Source organism: Electrona antarctica (assembly GCF_951216825.1).
Source record: "Electrona antarctica genome assembly, chromosome: 20".
Taxonomy (NCBI): domain Eukaryota; kingdom Metazoa; phylum Chordata; class Actinopteri; order Myctophiformes; family Myctophidae; genus Electrona; species Electrona antarctica.
This window is the reverse complement of record NC_136801.1, coordinates 24402793-24417825: the sequence shown is the minus strand read 5'-3', so window position 1 is coordinate 24417825 and position 15033 is coordinate 24402793. Positions and strand designations below refer to the sequence as shown.

General features: G+C 43.8%; 1 protein-coding gene across 1 annotated transcript in view; it reads left to right on the top strand.

Moving 5' to 3' along the window:
* LOC306913452 (A-type potassium channel modulatory protein DPP6-like) overlaps nucleotides 1-15033 on the top strand; it is a 48069-nt gene that overhangs the window by 17572 nt on the left and 15464 nt on the right. The window contains exons 5-8 of the mRNA XM_079490112.1: nucleotides 1364-1484; nucleotides 13520-13674; nucleotides 13819-13916; nucleotides 14720-14843. Coding sequence (XP_079346238.1) covers nucleotides 1364-1484; nucleotides 13520-13674; nucleotides 13819-13916; nucleotides 14720-14843 — 498 coding nt within the window. The remainder of the gene's footprint in view (nucleotides 1-1363; nucleotides 1485-13519; nucleotides 13675-13818; nucleotides 13917-14719; nucleotides 14844-15033) is intronic.

Sequence of the window (15033 nt, the reverse complement as noted above, 5' to 3'; positions counted from 1 at the left end):
AGACTAGGACTACAAGAACTCAGTCACACTGTCAGTCAGTAATGACTGGAGGGAGTAGAAACTAAACACGCACGCACGCACACACGCACGCACGCACGCACGCACGCACGCACGCACGCACGCACGCACGCACGCACGCACGCACGCACGCACACGCACACGCACACACAACCCACAACCCACAAAACGCAAAGCAAGTTAAACCAAGAAGTCCTCTTCAGTGAAAAGGTGTGACTTAAGCATGTTTTTAAAAGACCCCAGGGTGGGGGCAGCTTTGATCCTCAAAGGGAGTTTTACTGCGCAAAAAGCATGGAATACACATGTGTATATTACAGGAAACTCCCGTTAAACTTTCCAACAAACTCCGGTAAACTCCCGAATTGTACCATCACACCTGTATATTACCGTATATTACTGTATATGCCTGCTAAATCTAGTGCCCATAATTGCCTGTTAACTCCTCTTTTCACGCAGTGTTTGTTCCACAACTTCAGTGCCAACACAGCGAAGGCACGGTCACCCGTCCTACATTTGTGCTAGACCGTGGACTGAGTCTTCATATACATATAACTGACTGTCAGATCTGAGTGACCCGGAGCTGGGAGATTGGTCTCAAAGTGCCACAATATAGGCAGTGCAAAACCGGTGCACAGGGTTCCCACGCTCATGAAATTCCTGGAAATATTATTTTGAAATATTATTAAGAAATATTTTCCAGTCCTAGAAAAGTTTGAATTTATCAAGCCACCCCCTGGCCAGCTGGGGCGCCCTATGGAGGGGAATGGAACTGGTTGGAATAACGTGTTCCTTCCACCCGCTACGTCCAACCAGGGAAACTCCCCCCTGTCAGGTGAAAAGAAGTGGCTTGGACGCTCATGCATTGAAGAAAGCATGAGGTCAGTCCGCTGCTCTCCCCAGGTTGGTGGAGGAAGTGTAGCGCCCAGGATTACATTATTAGATAAACATTTTTTTCACCCAGTGTCAATTATTGACACTGGTGAAAAAATGGTTTACAAAATTGTGGGAACCCTGGATGCAGGATTTTAAATTAACACAAACAAAAGAATCTTAAATGTCACTCCACGCTCCACGCTGATGTCTGAACATCTGACTTGTTCGTATGATTGTATTTTTTTTGCACATGTAAACACATTTGAAACAGCAAAAACATAACATAGGGTTGTGCAGGTGAGATTTAGAAAACCCTGTGGGTTTTATACTGTTATCTCACCTGATTTAACAACAGAAATACAAAGACATCCTAAAAAGCGAACATAAATCATTTGGCAACGGAAATAATACAACAATGGATTTCTCCAGCATTGTGTTTGACCTTCTCCGTTGTCTCTGTTGCGGCTCGTAGATTTTCATCTTTGAGAACAACATCTACTACCGATCCACAGTGGAGAGTCGCTCCATCCGCCTGGTGTCCACCGGCAAGGAGGGAGTCATCTTCAACGGCCTCACCGATTGGCTGTACGAAGGTAAGGAGAGAACAGGCCAAGTAGAACAGTCGTTTGGGCATTGAATCCATTTTGTTAGTCAAAAGAATTTAAACCACACAAAGGTACAGTAAAGCGTTTAGGCTAAAAGGGTAACCCAAAACCGATCAAAGGCTTATAACCCGCGACTGCCTCCGTCTGCCTCCCGGCCAACTCTGTTGGCAGATGTTTGGCAGATCCCGCCCGTAGCTGCTGCTGTTTGGTCCGAAACGCGGCCGGTTCGGTTCATCACTAATGCGTCAGCGAATCCAGATAGAGGCTGTGTTGTGAACTTGTGAATCAATACTGCCCCCATCTGGCGGAGTCAAGTTAGGCTCGCTATAGCCTCGGAAACCCAGACGTTTTTATTTCCAGGGAGGAAAAAAAAGTCTGGGGCCGACTCAATTGTATGCCGAATTCAATTCGGCATACAGTAGCGCAAACGTCGCTCATTCTCTGCTGATTTCTGATCGTCTGCACCTTTGTTAAAGTCACGCACACACGTACACACACACACACACACTACTCTCTCTCTCTGTCGCTCTAATGAATTAGTCTCATGTCACGCAGCTGCGTCTAGCATTGCCGGGAGCTGCCTATATGCCATAAAAAAGCATAGGTGAGTTCCAGTCTAGGCTCGCTAAGGCGAGCACACTAATGTTATTAGCAGGTAATGTTGTGTCCCTGCAGTTTGTTTTTCATTAGTATTTGGGGATTGGGCATGTTGTGATTTTCCTGTGGGGAAAGAATAAAAAATGGAACAGCTCTTGTACATTTGCTGCCTTGTTTACACAGCTCAGGAGGAAGGAATGTTCTACATGAGATGATGCGTTAATTCGGTGCAGAGAGCGTCTCTAAACACAACAACACGATTGTGTTCTCCACCACACACCGATCAAAGGCTTCTAACCCGCGACTGCCTCCGTCTGCCTCCCGGGCAGTGTGTTGGAATTTAACCCATTTTGACCTGGGAACGATTCTACAAATGTCTTTTAAATCATGAGTTTTCTGAAAAACCCTATGTTTCTATGTCAGTGGTTCTCAAACTATTTCATGTCAAGGACCCCCAGAATTATATGAAATTGGCCGCCGACCCCCATCTGAAAATATGTAGTTCCAGGGACCCTCCAGACGCAGTTTTGAGTTAAACGTTCGCTCTGAAAGAATATATACTCAAAGATTTGCGCCACATTTTCACCATTTTTCAAAAATAGCCGACCTACAAGTTCATAGCGCGGCACTCGGTGCCGCGCTATGAACTTGTAGGTCGGCTATTTTTCAACAGCTAAAGCATAACATAATGCTTCAAACACCAAAAGGGGTTCCCGTCTAGAATGGATTAACTAATGAATTTATACCTGCTCAAATGGAGCACTGCCTCTGTAACAGTGAGGGAGAGCAAGAAGTAGAACTGACAAAACGGTGACAAAATACGACATAATTTAATATCCCCTGACATTCTTAACTCTTTTTTTGTATGTTTTGGTCACTGTACCATTGCCTACGTGAAATGTGTCCTCTGCATTTACCCATTCTAACTATTAGGAACAGTGGGCGGTAGATCGGTTATTTGTAGTGGGAAAGAGAAGTAATATTTCAAAAATGCACTCCATGGCCAAAAAAGAATGATGAATCGGTGACCTTCTGGTTCCGAGGTGACCTCTCTACTCACTCAGCCAAGTAGTAAAGACTGCCCTTAGGTTTTAACTCCACAGATAAACACAGCCAGATGAAGACTTTGTATTTCTATTTGCAGTGGGTTTTACTTCTGTTGTGTGTCACACTATAGTATGTGTATAGTGAACCACATCATCCTGCCTGGAGGTGGCGCCGCGCCTGCGTGAACAGCGCACTGCGACAGACGATACAAGGCACCATGACACAAAATGACTCTTCTGTTTGCATTGATTCAAGTTCTCAGTCACGACGACTGATTTCAGTCGTGGATTCCATAGAAGTCAGCATGCCTTGTCTATGGAAGCATGTCACGCACCGAGAATAGCCCATCTATGAGCTTTTACAGCGCCTTGCGCTGTGACGTGCTGTAGGATTTTTGGTTATCCGTTATTTTAAGAGTGGTTCAATCATCCAGAAAATCCTAATGATGATTAGGCAAAAGAAAGTCTATACTTTTTTGTCAGGTCTGGTATGGCCGACTTTAAGTGCAAATGAGGGAAATCTGCAAAGCCCACCTTGTCCTTTTTTAGGCCATGCGACAATGCTGAAGCACATGCACAAGAAATGTAACACCAGCTGGTGTGGGTCTGTGGGTCCGTCCATGTGACATTTCAAAGTGTGGCCCTTGTCGCCCTCCTCCCAGTGAAGATCAGAGACGCCAGCCATTGAAACATTAATCACTATGATATTGTGATATTGCGGTGTCTGACCCCATGGCTCACACTTGTGGCGCTGAAGGGCTGGTAAATTACACTCATCATTTATTGACCGGATAAATCCTTCATCCTTGCCAGAGAGAGAGAGAGAGAGAGAGAGAGAGAGTGTAAGTAGGGGTCTGCAGCTCCTCGGTGTGCCCCCTGGGTTTAACCCAGGAACCCATGGACTGATGATTACCAAGAGAGATCCATTATGCTCATTAAGCCATTAAGACCTGAGGCAAATGCCTTCTAAATCAGTTCTCAAACATTTCCGTGCCAAGGACCCCCAACATGGTTTGGCTGTGGACGCCCCCCATCTGAAAATGTTTTGTGCCAGGGACCCCATAGAAGATTTGTCTTAACAGTTTAAGAGCCCCAGACAGAGATCACCGTCAAGTTCAAGTTCATGGTCAGTTGCCCAGGACGGAGATTGATAAATGGGACGGAGATTAATGATGTCAAAACCGGTCGCATCGCTCCACAGCCTAGGAGCGCTTGTTGCCCAATCCTCGGTGTTGCACAACTGTGACACGTCATCGAAAATGTTCCCTGCCTGTTTAGCGGACGGAAACGAAAATCTTAAAACGTTCATAACTCGCGATCTAAATCATCCCGTCTAATTATGAAAAAAGTTCCTGTGTTAGACGGCGCTCCGCGGTCCAGTCGCTAGTCGCGATAGATTTATTCTTACCTCCCGTTGTTGTCGATCGACTCTAGAGAGGTGTGGCTATTGTTAGCTGCTACACAGACATTCACAACAACTTCCGGTCCCCCGGTAAAAGTGGTCCGGGCGCTATAAATGATGGGCACATTTTATTAATGGATTAAATAGGTCCGGGCCCTCAAGGTGTTAAAATTTTGTCATTTTATTCAAACACTTTCAAGAAATGCAGATGCAGATGTACCAGCTCACATGAGCGCGGCCCGAAGTGAGCTTGTATATCTGTTGTTTTTTGAGAACCACTGTTCTAAACCACGGTTCTAAATCCTGAGAGTTTTCTGGAAAAACCCATGAAGAATGCTTTCCCGGATTGAATGGGTTAACAGTAGGATGCTGATCGTGGCCAGTCACTAATGCAATGTGTATTGACAGAAGAAAAGCTCCTCGGTCAATGTTTACATAGATGGCTGCCACGTACTGTCTGCTGCTGGAACTGTTGACATTTCAGAAACCTGTGTTCCAAATGGATCCAGTGTAGCTATTGTTTGTGGATACGTTTCATAGCTTTAATAGTTCAAAGGATAGGCATCAATACGTTTTGAGCTTCAGCCTATGCCTTTTCGATCAACTATAAGAGAATGTGAATATTTTAGGTAATGATTTATGTTACACTGTTGAATTGATCGAAATAAACTAGTTCTAACAAAACCCACCCACAGACACAAAATCGAAACGATTGCAGGTCTACAACGCGGTTGTTGTGAGCTAGAGTAGATTAGGCTATTTTAGTGATTTTTTTCAGATGACAATGTTCAAGAGAAATAAGGGCAGCACCTTCTGGGTGTCCGCAGTCAAATACATCTACATTTTGGGGGGTCCCTGACACGAATAGGTTTGAGAACTACTGAAGTAGGGCATAAAAAAGTACACGGGAAAAGGTTGAGACATGGAGATGAGATACTGTATGAGATTTCTGCCCGACAACAAGACAGGACGAAACGAGGGCCCTTGGCTACCATGCAGGTTGGCATGGCAACCAAACAAGCACAGGTCATCAGTGCAGTACTGGGGCGGCACGCATTGATTGCAAAGTGTCTTTGTGATTAATTGGATTTCCTGCAATATGTAGTATCTACTGTACCCAATGAATAATTTATGTTAAAAGCACCCTAATAAGGAGCAAAATGAGTTCCCGTGAATGTCAGTGTGACAACATCATTTAACCTCCTTTCTTATTACTTTTTAACCTGACTCCGCCAGATGGGGCAGCAGTCTCTCTGCTGCCCCATCTGGCGGAGTCAGGTTAATTACTTTTGCCTGTAATGACCAAATACCCAAATGTTAAACGTTTAAACATGTATGCGAGCAGCTGTCCCTCGTTGAGCATGAATTGATGCCGCCTGTACTCGCAGTCAGATGTACTCTATAGCGTCATGGTGTGTTGCCAGTGTTGATTTTGACAGCAAATTGTGAATTAGTTTTAGTCACGGTCTTTTGAATCCCTTATGGAGGGACTTGTGGTAGAAAGAGATCCAGTAGCGAGTCTAAGGCAAGTCATTTTATGCTTGGTTGTTGCGGTTGTCGTCGCACTCCGAAATGTTTGGTAGCCGCCCGTCTCCAATTCAGGCTTTGCGACGTCAACAAGGCCTACCAAAAAGATTTTACTAGGGAGTGGAATTAATCACTGATGTGGCGGCGGGGAAAGGAGGATTTTAAGGGCCCGCCCGGCCCGCCAGTCTGTCTGTCTGTCGCTACAACACAAGCCACGAGGACACAGCAGCACAGCCCATGGCTGAAGGCACACAGGATCCAAAGGTCGCAAATGACATCTTGAGGCTCACGTGAACTCCCGCCCCACACACGCAGCTGTCTCCCCTTAATCTGCAGCCAATGTGCATGTGTCTGCACTCTGCATACGATGGTGTGTGTGTGTGTGTGTGTGTGTGTGTGTGTGTGTGTGTGCGCGTGTGTCTGTGTCTGTGTGTGTGCGTGTGCACGTGCGTGTGTGTTTCTGCACAGTGTGACGAATGCAACGTGATGTGATGAAGTTGGAGGGAAAATAAGACACAAACAAACACATACAAAGGAGAGATGGGACCCAGAGAGCCCTCAGCTGTCATAGCGCAGGCTCCGGGTCGGCGTGATACAACCTGCGTGAAGAACTCTCTGGTGTGTCGAGATAAAGGCGGAGGCATTCATTTTCATTCGAGTCAGGTCTTCTACCCTGTAGGTGTTTGGCTAGACGACGGCTCTAGTCATCCAAACAAGCTTGTTTGTCTCCTTGTTTGAGTGGTTTGGGTTCATCGGCAGGTTTGTGCCGGAGCCCACGGGGGTGCGAACTGTAGTTCACGTTTATCACTCAGCGTCAGGGAAGCGAGAGTGGGAGAAAGCAATTCCTATCACAACGTGGTGTTTTTCTTTTAAAACGTTGAAAAATGACTTTTCATTGTGGTACAGATAAATATGAACTCAAAGTACATGCCACGTTGGTTCCATTGATCGGAACACAATTGATCGTTAAAACAAGTTGTGTTCTGAAAATACACGTGGACCACTCATCTGACCACTTAACAGTTAAGTGGTTAAATGGGTCAAGTGTGTGTGTGTGTGTGTGTGTGTGTGTGTGTGTGTGTGTGTGTGTGTGTGTGTGTGTGTGTGTGTGTGTGTGTGTGTGTGTGTGTGTGTGTGTGTGTGTGTGTGTGTGTGTGTGTGTGTGTGTGAGTTGTAATATGTTTTTGAGTGAGGATAAATGAATGGCATATGTGTACAAGCTTATTTAAAGGTAGAGTAAGGGATTTTCTTTTTCTTCTTCAAATAGCTCTATATACTGATAGTAGGCCTAATACTAGTGCTCATTGTTATTGCTATAGAGTGTAAGTTAAGTAGCTTTATATTATTATTATTATAGTAATTATCACTATAGAGTATTTATTTCATTCAGTAACCAGAGTCTCCCTGTCTCGCTCTTTATTGCATAGAAAATGCATTTTCAGGTTGTGATACCAATGTTATCCAATCAGGGTAGAGAACTCGTAGGATACAGATAAGAAGTGATGACACAAAGAAATGAGCACACATACACACCTGGAAGTGGAAAAGAGAACGAATGGCTGCTCTCTCCCGATTAGCTGAAACGTTGCAAAACCCACCAGCAAAATGTTCTGGGTTCACTGAAGAGCTGGAGGGAAGGCATGGGTGAGCGCAGGTCGCCACTCTAGCCCTGTAACAACCGGATTAACCCAGTTTGGGTGGGAACCCCGTTTGGTCTTTTAAGCATTATGTTATACTTTAGCTATTGAAAAATAGCAGATCTACAAGCTCATAGCGCGGCACCGAGTGCCGCGCTACGAGCTTGTAGGTCTGCTATTTTTGAAAAATCGTGAAAATGTGGTGCAAATCTTTGAATATGTATTCTTTCAGAGCGAACGTTTTTAACTTCTGGGGGAGTCCCTGGAATAACATATTTTCAGATTACATATATTACATATATTTTTGTAATGCATTTTGTAGAATCGTCCTCAGGTCAAAATGGGTTAATTTCTACTTGCAAAAAAGAGATTTCAACCTTACTACTACTTTTTACTACTAGGACTTATCAGAGGAAATTATGTAAAAAAAAAAAAGAAAGGTTTTTGCAAATTTTATGTACATTTATAATAATTATTAAAATAATAATAATAATAATACATTCATAATTTACATTTGGGGGATATCTTTCACGATAATAAATAAAACATGTTCTAGACATTCTAATGATCACAAAAAAAACATATATTACAGTCCAGAGATTTTGGATTTGTGTGAATTTCAGCCTCTGTGGGGGGTATTTATATGCAAATATCATGACCAATGGCATTGCAATGAACGTTTAGGTGAAAAAAGAACATAAAATGTTTCAATTAAATAATTCATTAATTAAAATATGTTGTATTATTGCAACGCTGGGTGTTACAGGGCTAGGACTGTCTAACACAGTGGCTCCCAAAGGGGGGTCCGAGGACCCCCAGGGGTCCTTGAGGGAGTTCTAAGGGGTCCCCAGCTAAATTATAGTTTGGAACCAAATGGACCCTTATGGGTCTGTAACCCATAAGGGTCCATAACTAAATGGAACCAAATGAACCCTACCGGGTCCATTTGGTTCCATTTGTACACTCTCAGAGTTAAATTAACATTGATTTTACAATATAAATTGGGGTCCCAGAGATAGAAATGGTATTAAATGGGGGTCCGTAGACTAATGCATGTCAAACTGGGGGGGGGTCCTTGAAATTAAACAGGTTGTGAATCACTGCTTCTTAGAGCCGTAAAGATCTTCTCTTATGGGGGTCCCTGGCATATCTTTTCAAATGGGGGTCCGCGGGCTAATTTGTGTGAATTTGGGGGTCCGACCGTCCTTGACATGAAAAAGTTTGGGAACCTGTGGTCTAACACATGGGTTTTCAACTGATTGTGAACCAGGGATCACCACCCTGACCTTAGAATAAACCCAGGGACCACTGCTGTGTTTGGTGGGGACATGGGGAACACTTGCTATGCATCCCATGTGTATACATCCCACTGTTTCTCAACCAATAGTCCATTGACTCCTAATCATTTCCTAATAACAATGAGTCGACCAGACAACCCAGTGCTCTTTAGATTGCAACTCCCCATTTCTGTTGAATGTATTGACCTCCGACTTGGAGTGGAAAGAAATCAACAAATGCACGGTCAGTCAAGGACCACATGCAATACCTCCATGGAGCATCAGTGGTCCACGGACCACCTGTTGAAACCCCCTGGTCTAACAGGACAAAGGCTGGATGCGTAGGAGAGGAGATGACCACACATGACCTCTGGACCGCCTCTGTACAAGCCTTATATTGTACGCTTTTAACGTGTGACACTGCTGCCCCCTGTTGGAAACATCTATGTCTGTTGTGATTGAATATAGTCATATCAGCTGGTGGAAAAAGGACTCAAATGTTTTACTTAAGTAAAATTATCAATACTGTAATGTATAACTGCTAGGTCCGGAATTCCAAATGTACTTGAGTAAAAGTACAAAAGTATTGGCTTAAAAATGTACTTAAAGTACCAAAAGTGAAAGTACTCATTATGAGGAATGTCTCATTTTCACATGTATAAAAATCGACGCATTGTAAGCTTGTAGACTGGCTATTTTCAAATGGCCGAAACGAATATAGGGCTGAAGTGATTAATTTATGTTTTGTAATAATAATAATCTAAATCTACAAAGTAACTAAAGTTTTCTATATAAATGTGGTGGAGTAAAAGTACAATGTTTGCCTCCGAGATGTAGTGGAGTAGAAGTACAAGTATTGGAAATTGGAAATACTCAAGTAAAGTACAAATACCTCAAAAATGTACTTAAGTAGAGTAAATGTACTTAGTTACTTTACACCACTGTCTTTACATTACACCAGCAGTTACTTTTCAGGATTCAAATTTAAAAAAGCAGATCTACAAGCTCAAAAGGTGCCGCGAGCTTGCTGATCTGCTACTTCAGATGTTTGTGTGACACTGTATATAAGTATAGGCCGAGGTGGCGAGCCACGATATAACCAGTAACTTACTCCAGGGTCATAATCGTTAGGTTGTTAGCTCAATAATAGCATCCATATGCTAGTACTGTATAATCCCTTAATTAAGTGCCAACTGGGATGTATACACCCCCACGACACACACCTCCCATTTTGCCTTTTCTCATTATGTCGGCCCACTTGGAGACGTCACACGCGCACGTCTCCCATGGGTTTTCTGTCCCATAGGCCACTTGACTCACAATCACGACGGCTCATGCATCAGTAATGTCCTCGCTCGCGTCCTGTGAATAATTGAGCCCACGCAGTGTGTGAGTCTGTGACAGCCGTACCTGGGTGGGTAATCACAGGAGAGAGAGAGAGAGAGAGAGAGGGGTGAAAGGGACAGGATTGTGTGAGATGGATTGTGTGAGATATGAGACAGAATAAATGACATTGACAGTGTGGGAGAAATGAGTCGCATGCTGTCAATATTTCTCTCCCTGTCTCTTTCTTTCTTTCATGTATACACAATACACATGCGTACTACTGAATGCTGATACTTGCCCTTCACAGAAGTTTTAGTTTGTCCCATATGACTCATTTTGATCTCTATCTCTCTTGTGCCTCTCTTTGTCTGTTCAGCTCACTGTAAGGCTGGTGCATACTAAAATTCACATTCTCTCTCTCTTGCTCTCTCTCTCTCTCTCTCTCTGTGTAGCTGTGTTCAACTCATTGTAGGAGTGTTGCCTAACAACCCGTGCAGGAATCATCGTTCTGTGCTGATCTCCATATACACACTCCTTCAACTCCGTGGGGGAGAGAGAGAAAGTGCAGAAAGTGTGTGCTTGCGTGCGTGCACTGTGCATTAAATGATCTTTTATGTCTCTCACACTGGCTATAGGAACACACTCTGTGTGAACTGTATAGAAACAACGTTCCTCCCTGAAGCTATATCCAGAGGTCATCTCAAGTTGACGGTGGCCGCTTTTCCTCTCTGCATGGGACGGAGATTAGTTATTTTCTGTCATTAGTGGCGTAACGGTGTTGTGAAGCCTCGGTCTAGAGTCGACAGACAGATGAGTGAGTGAGTTTCGTCCTCCAGCGGAATCCAATTATCATCTCTGTGGAGCTTATATACATGTAGATCTACTCCTTTTGAATACTGAAAAGTAACAGTTTTGGACATAATGAGGTCTCCCCCCCCGACAGACGATATTAGATATTATTTTTTTCAGCACCGATCATTACACTACTACTAATGTCACACGACACCCTGAAGGCAGCTTGTGCACCCCTGTGTGGTGCATGCACCCCCCTATGGGGTGCATGCACCACAGTTTGGTAATCACAAGATGTACATAATTGCCTTTGTGTCATTTTAATGAATAAACATGAATCATAACTTCAGTTTGTGTCATGGGCAACGCTGGAGTGGGTAAAGGATACAGATATTAGTTCAACAGGCAGACCCTGTTTCATGCTTGCCTCTCTTACTTCAAGAACGGACGATTAAAGCATTACTCAAGCTGCTTACATTTTATTCACATAACACATAACGTAGCATGTTTACAGTCTGGCTCTCTGTCACTCAGCACGTTCACTCTGCTTCCCTGGTGTTACACTCTAACATGTGCGGGAACACGTAGCCAACTAACAATCATATTGTTACATCATTTTTCTTTTGTTTTGAAGTGTAAACTCTTATTCAAATAGAAAAATGCAATGACATCAACAACATCACTTAACCGAAAATAATGTCATCTGTAAGTTCTCAACAACAGACATTAGTAAAACACTATTTTGTTCATCAACAACTGAAAATAAATCATTCTCTGAGCTGTTCAAGTTACTGTGAAAAATAACAAATAGAAATGTTCCTCACCAAAATACTCAAAGGCAAAAAATTACAAAATATATTGAAATACTTCTCAAAGGCAAATATTACTCCAACCATATTTTCAGGTACCAATCACTTTTTTTCTTCCAAATGCAATATTCATTCAACATGTCAATACATTTTCTTTTCCTTTTTCTTTTTCTTTTTGTAAGTCCACCCAAAGTCATTTGTTGTCACTCCGTACCGTCAAAGTCCTAGTCACCTATAGTGACCACATATCAGCGTGTATAGTCCTGCAAATACTTTGGCCTAACAACAGGTCAGCCAGACCTGGTATAGTCACAGTCTGTTGTGTGTCACCCATTACTCTGTCAGGGGTCGTAACAGTGTCCGGTGCTGTGTGAGTATCAACAGTCACTGTACGGGCTGTCACACTAGGTACTGTGCCCTGTGATTTCCCGAGGTGCCCTGACCTGAGCCACAAACGTTTGAGAACCACTGGGTACTACAGCATCACACAAAAAAATAGAACAAAAGTATTGCAGATAATTCTGCTACTTTTGCAATTTTTTAAAAACGAACCGTTTTGGACATGAGGTTTTCCCACGACAGAGACGATGCATGTAGTACGTAATGTACCTGCAGAAGGGCTCGCAAATAATCCTGCACATCAAGTTATTCCGCCAAGCGTACCAAGTTAATGGGAATGCTAATTGGTAGAGCTGATGTCTGCTAATTCCCCAAAGCCCGCGCGCATCCCAGTCTCGCAGATAAACAACATTAATGAAATTTTAATTGCTACGGTTGATATAAATGTAGCTTGTGGCGTGTAATGACAATAAGTAAAATTACTTGCCATGCACTCTTTGATGTCGCCACAGACCTAATGAATGAATCGCGGTGTTGGGGATGTGCTTGTTGTCAAAACCAATTCCCAGAGTGAATTCCTATTTTCGCATAATGTGAGAATGACTCACTCTGTTTTGACAGAGGTACAGTTTGTTTACTGTGTGTGTGTGTGCGTGTGCCGCACAGTGTGCGTGTGTGTGTGTGCGTGCATGTGGAGCCTGGCATTCTCTCCCAGGAGTGATTGTTTATAAGCCTCCCAACCTACAGAATTACATTCACACGCACAACAACAACACAAAAGAAGAAGGAAAAAAAGGAAACCGAATTAATTTCACAAAAACCCACTGCATAGTTGTACACCAGTTTGAGGAATTGCTTTTTTGGGTCATTTCTAGGCAACAGATCTATTTGGAATGGTCGATATGCACCGCTGAGATTAAAAACCGCCGTGATTTATGGCCTCTTACATTCAGTGTGCCTGTGCATTCCAAGAGAGACGTGTGTGTGCGTGTGCATGCGTGTGTGTGTGTGCGTGCATGCAGAATAAGCATTTGCAAAATAGGCACTATTCCCACAAGGGCATTTTCAGTATATTGTACTGTATCAACATCATTAGCAGGCCTGTTGTTCTGGCTTGTAGCCTGTATGGAATACTGTGACTTGTGACTCTGGTGTTGGGGTGTGAGCCACTGTAATGAACTGAGTCTGGTTTCTATTGAACATCTAGCCACTATCTTTTTGACTCTCTCTCCCTCTCCCTCTCCCTCTCCCTCTCTCTCTCTCTCTCTCAGAGGAGATTTTCCAGTCCCACATAGCCCACTGGTGGTCCCCGGATGGTGCCAGGCTGGCGTACGCCACCATCAATGACACCTTGGTGCCCAGGATGGAGCTGCCCATGTTCACTGGCATCCCTTACCCTACGGGGAAAGACTACCACTACCCTAAGGTGATGGACGCCCCTTTCTTTCTCTCTGCACAACCTTCATTGGAAGCTGTAGTTGAAACGATTGATATTTTTCTTCTGTTTTTCCCCACCAATGGACAACATAGTAGTATTGTGGAATGGCACTCATCTTTGCTGTTCTTCCAGGCCGGTGAGGAGAACCCCGTCATCACACTGTACGTGGTGAACCTCAACGGTCCTCTCCACACCATAGAGATGAGGAGACCTGACGACCCCAGAATAGGGTAGGTGGTGTTTTTCACGTCCCGTCAGTAGTTATCAGTCAGTCAGTCAGGTTGAGTCAGTAGATATCATTTAATCGTTCCGGCGACGGCCCCGGCGGCGTTGCCGCCAACTGCCGATAGTAGCCACGACAGTGTTTCCGCATTAGTCCCAAACCCTAACCCCAAACCCTAACCTCACAGGGAAGCCAAGGGTTTTGCCTTGCTCACTGTAAATCGTTCTGATAAAGAGTGTCTGCTAAATGCCTAAATTGTAACTTTTCTGAATTCTTGGTAAATGATAATAATCACCCGAATAGCATAAAACAGAGTTAAAAAAAAAAAAGCTTTACATGAAGCATTTACAAAACATATAAAATATACCCTGAACACTAAATGTAATTCTGGAATGGCCTTTTGATTTAATCCATTCTGTACGGGAACCCCTGTTGGTGTTTTAACTAAGCATTATGTTATACTTTAGCTATTTAAAAATAGCAGATCTACAAGCTCATAGCGCGCCACCGAGTGGCGCGCTACGAGCTTGTAGATCTGCTATTTTTGAAAAATCTTAAAAATGTGGCACAAATCTTTGTATATATATTCTTTCATATTTCAGAAGCGATTTAAAGATCCTTATTCAGCAATCGCTCAAGCAGGTCGTCGTTCCCGAGCCGATCGGGTCCATGACCACATAGGCACGGTCAACATTCACTTGTCGTCTGGGGTTAATAATTAGGACCAGGCCATGGAGTGACATGAAAGTAATCTTAATTAGCGTAAAAAGTAGCGATCTTATTCTGCATGGTGCTCCTTGTGTTTGACAGTGAGTACTATGTGACGATGGTCAAATGGGCCACGACCACCAAGCTAGCCATCAACTGGCTGAACAGAGCCCAGAACATCTCCATACTGACACTCTGCGGAGCCACCACCGGGGTCTGCACCAAGGTATGGACCTGTCTGTCTGACTGTCTGTCTGTCTGTCTGTCTGTCTGTCTGTCTGTCTGTCTGTCTGTCTGTCTGTCTGTCTGCACCGAGGTATAGACCTGTCTGTCTGACTGTCTGTCTGTCTGCACCGAGGTATGGACCTGTCTGTCTGACTGTCTGTCTGTCTGCACCGAGGTATGGACCTGTCTGT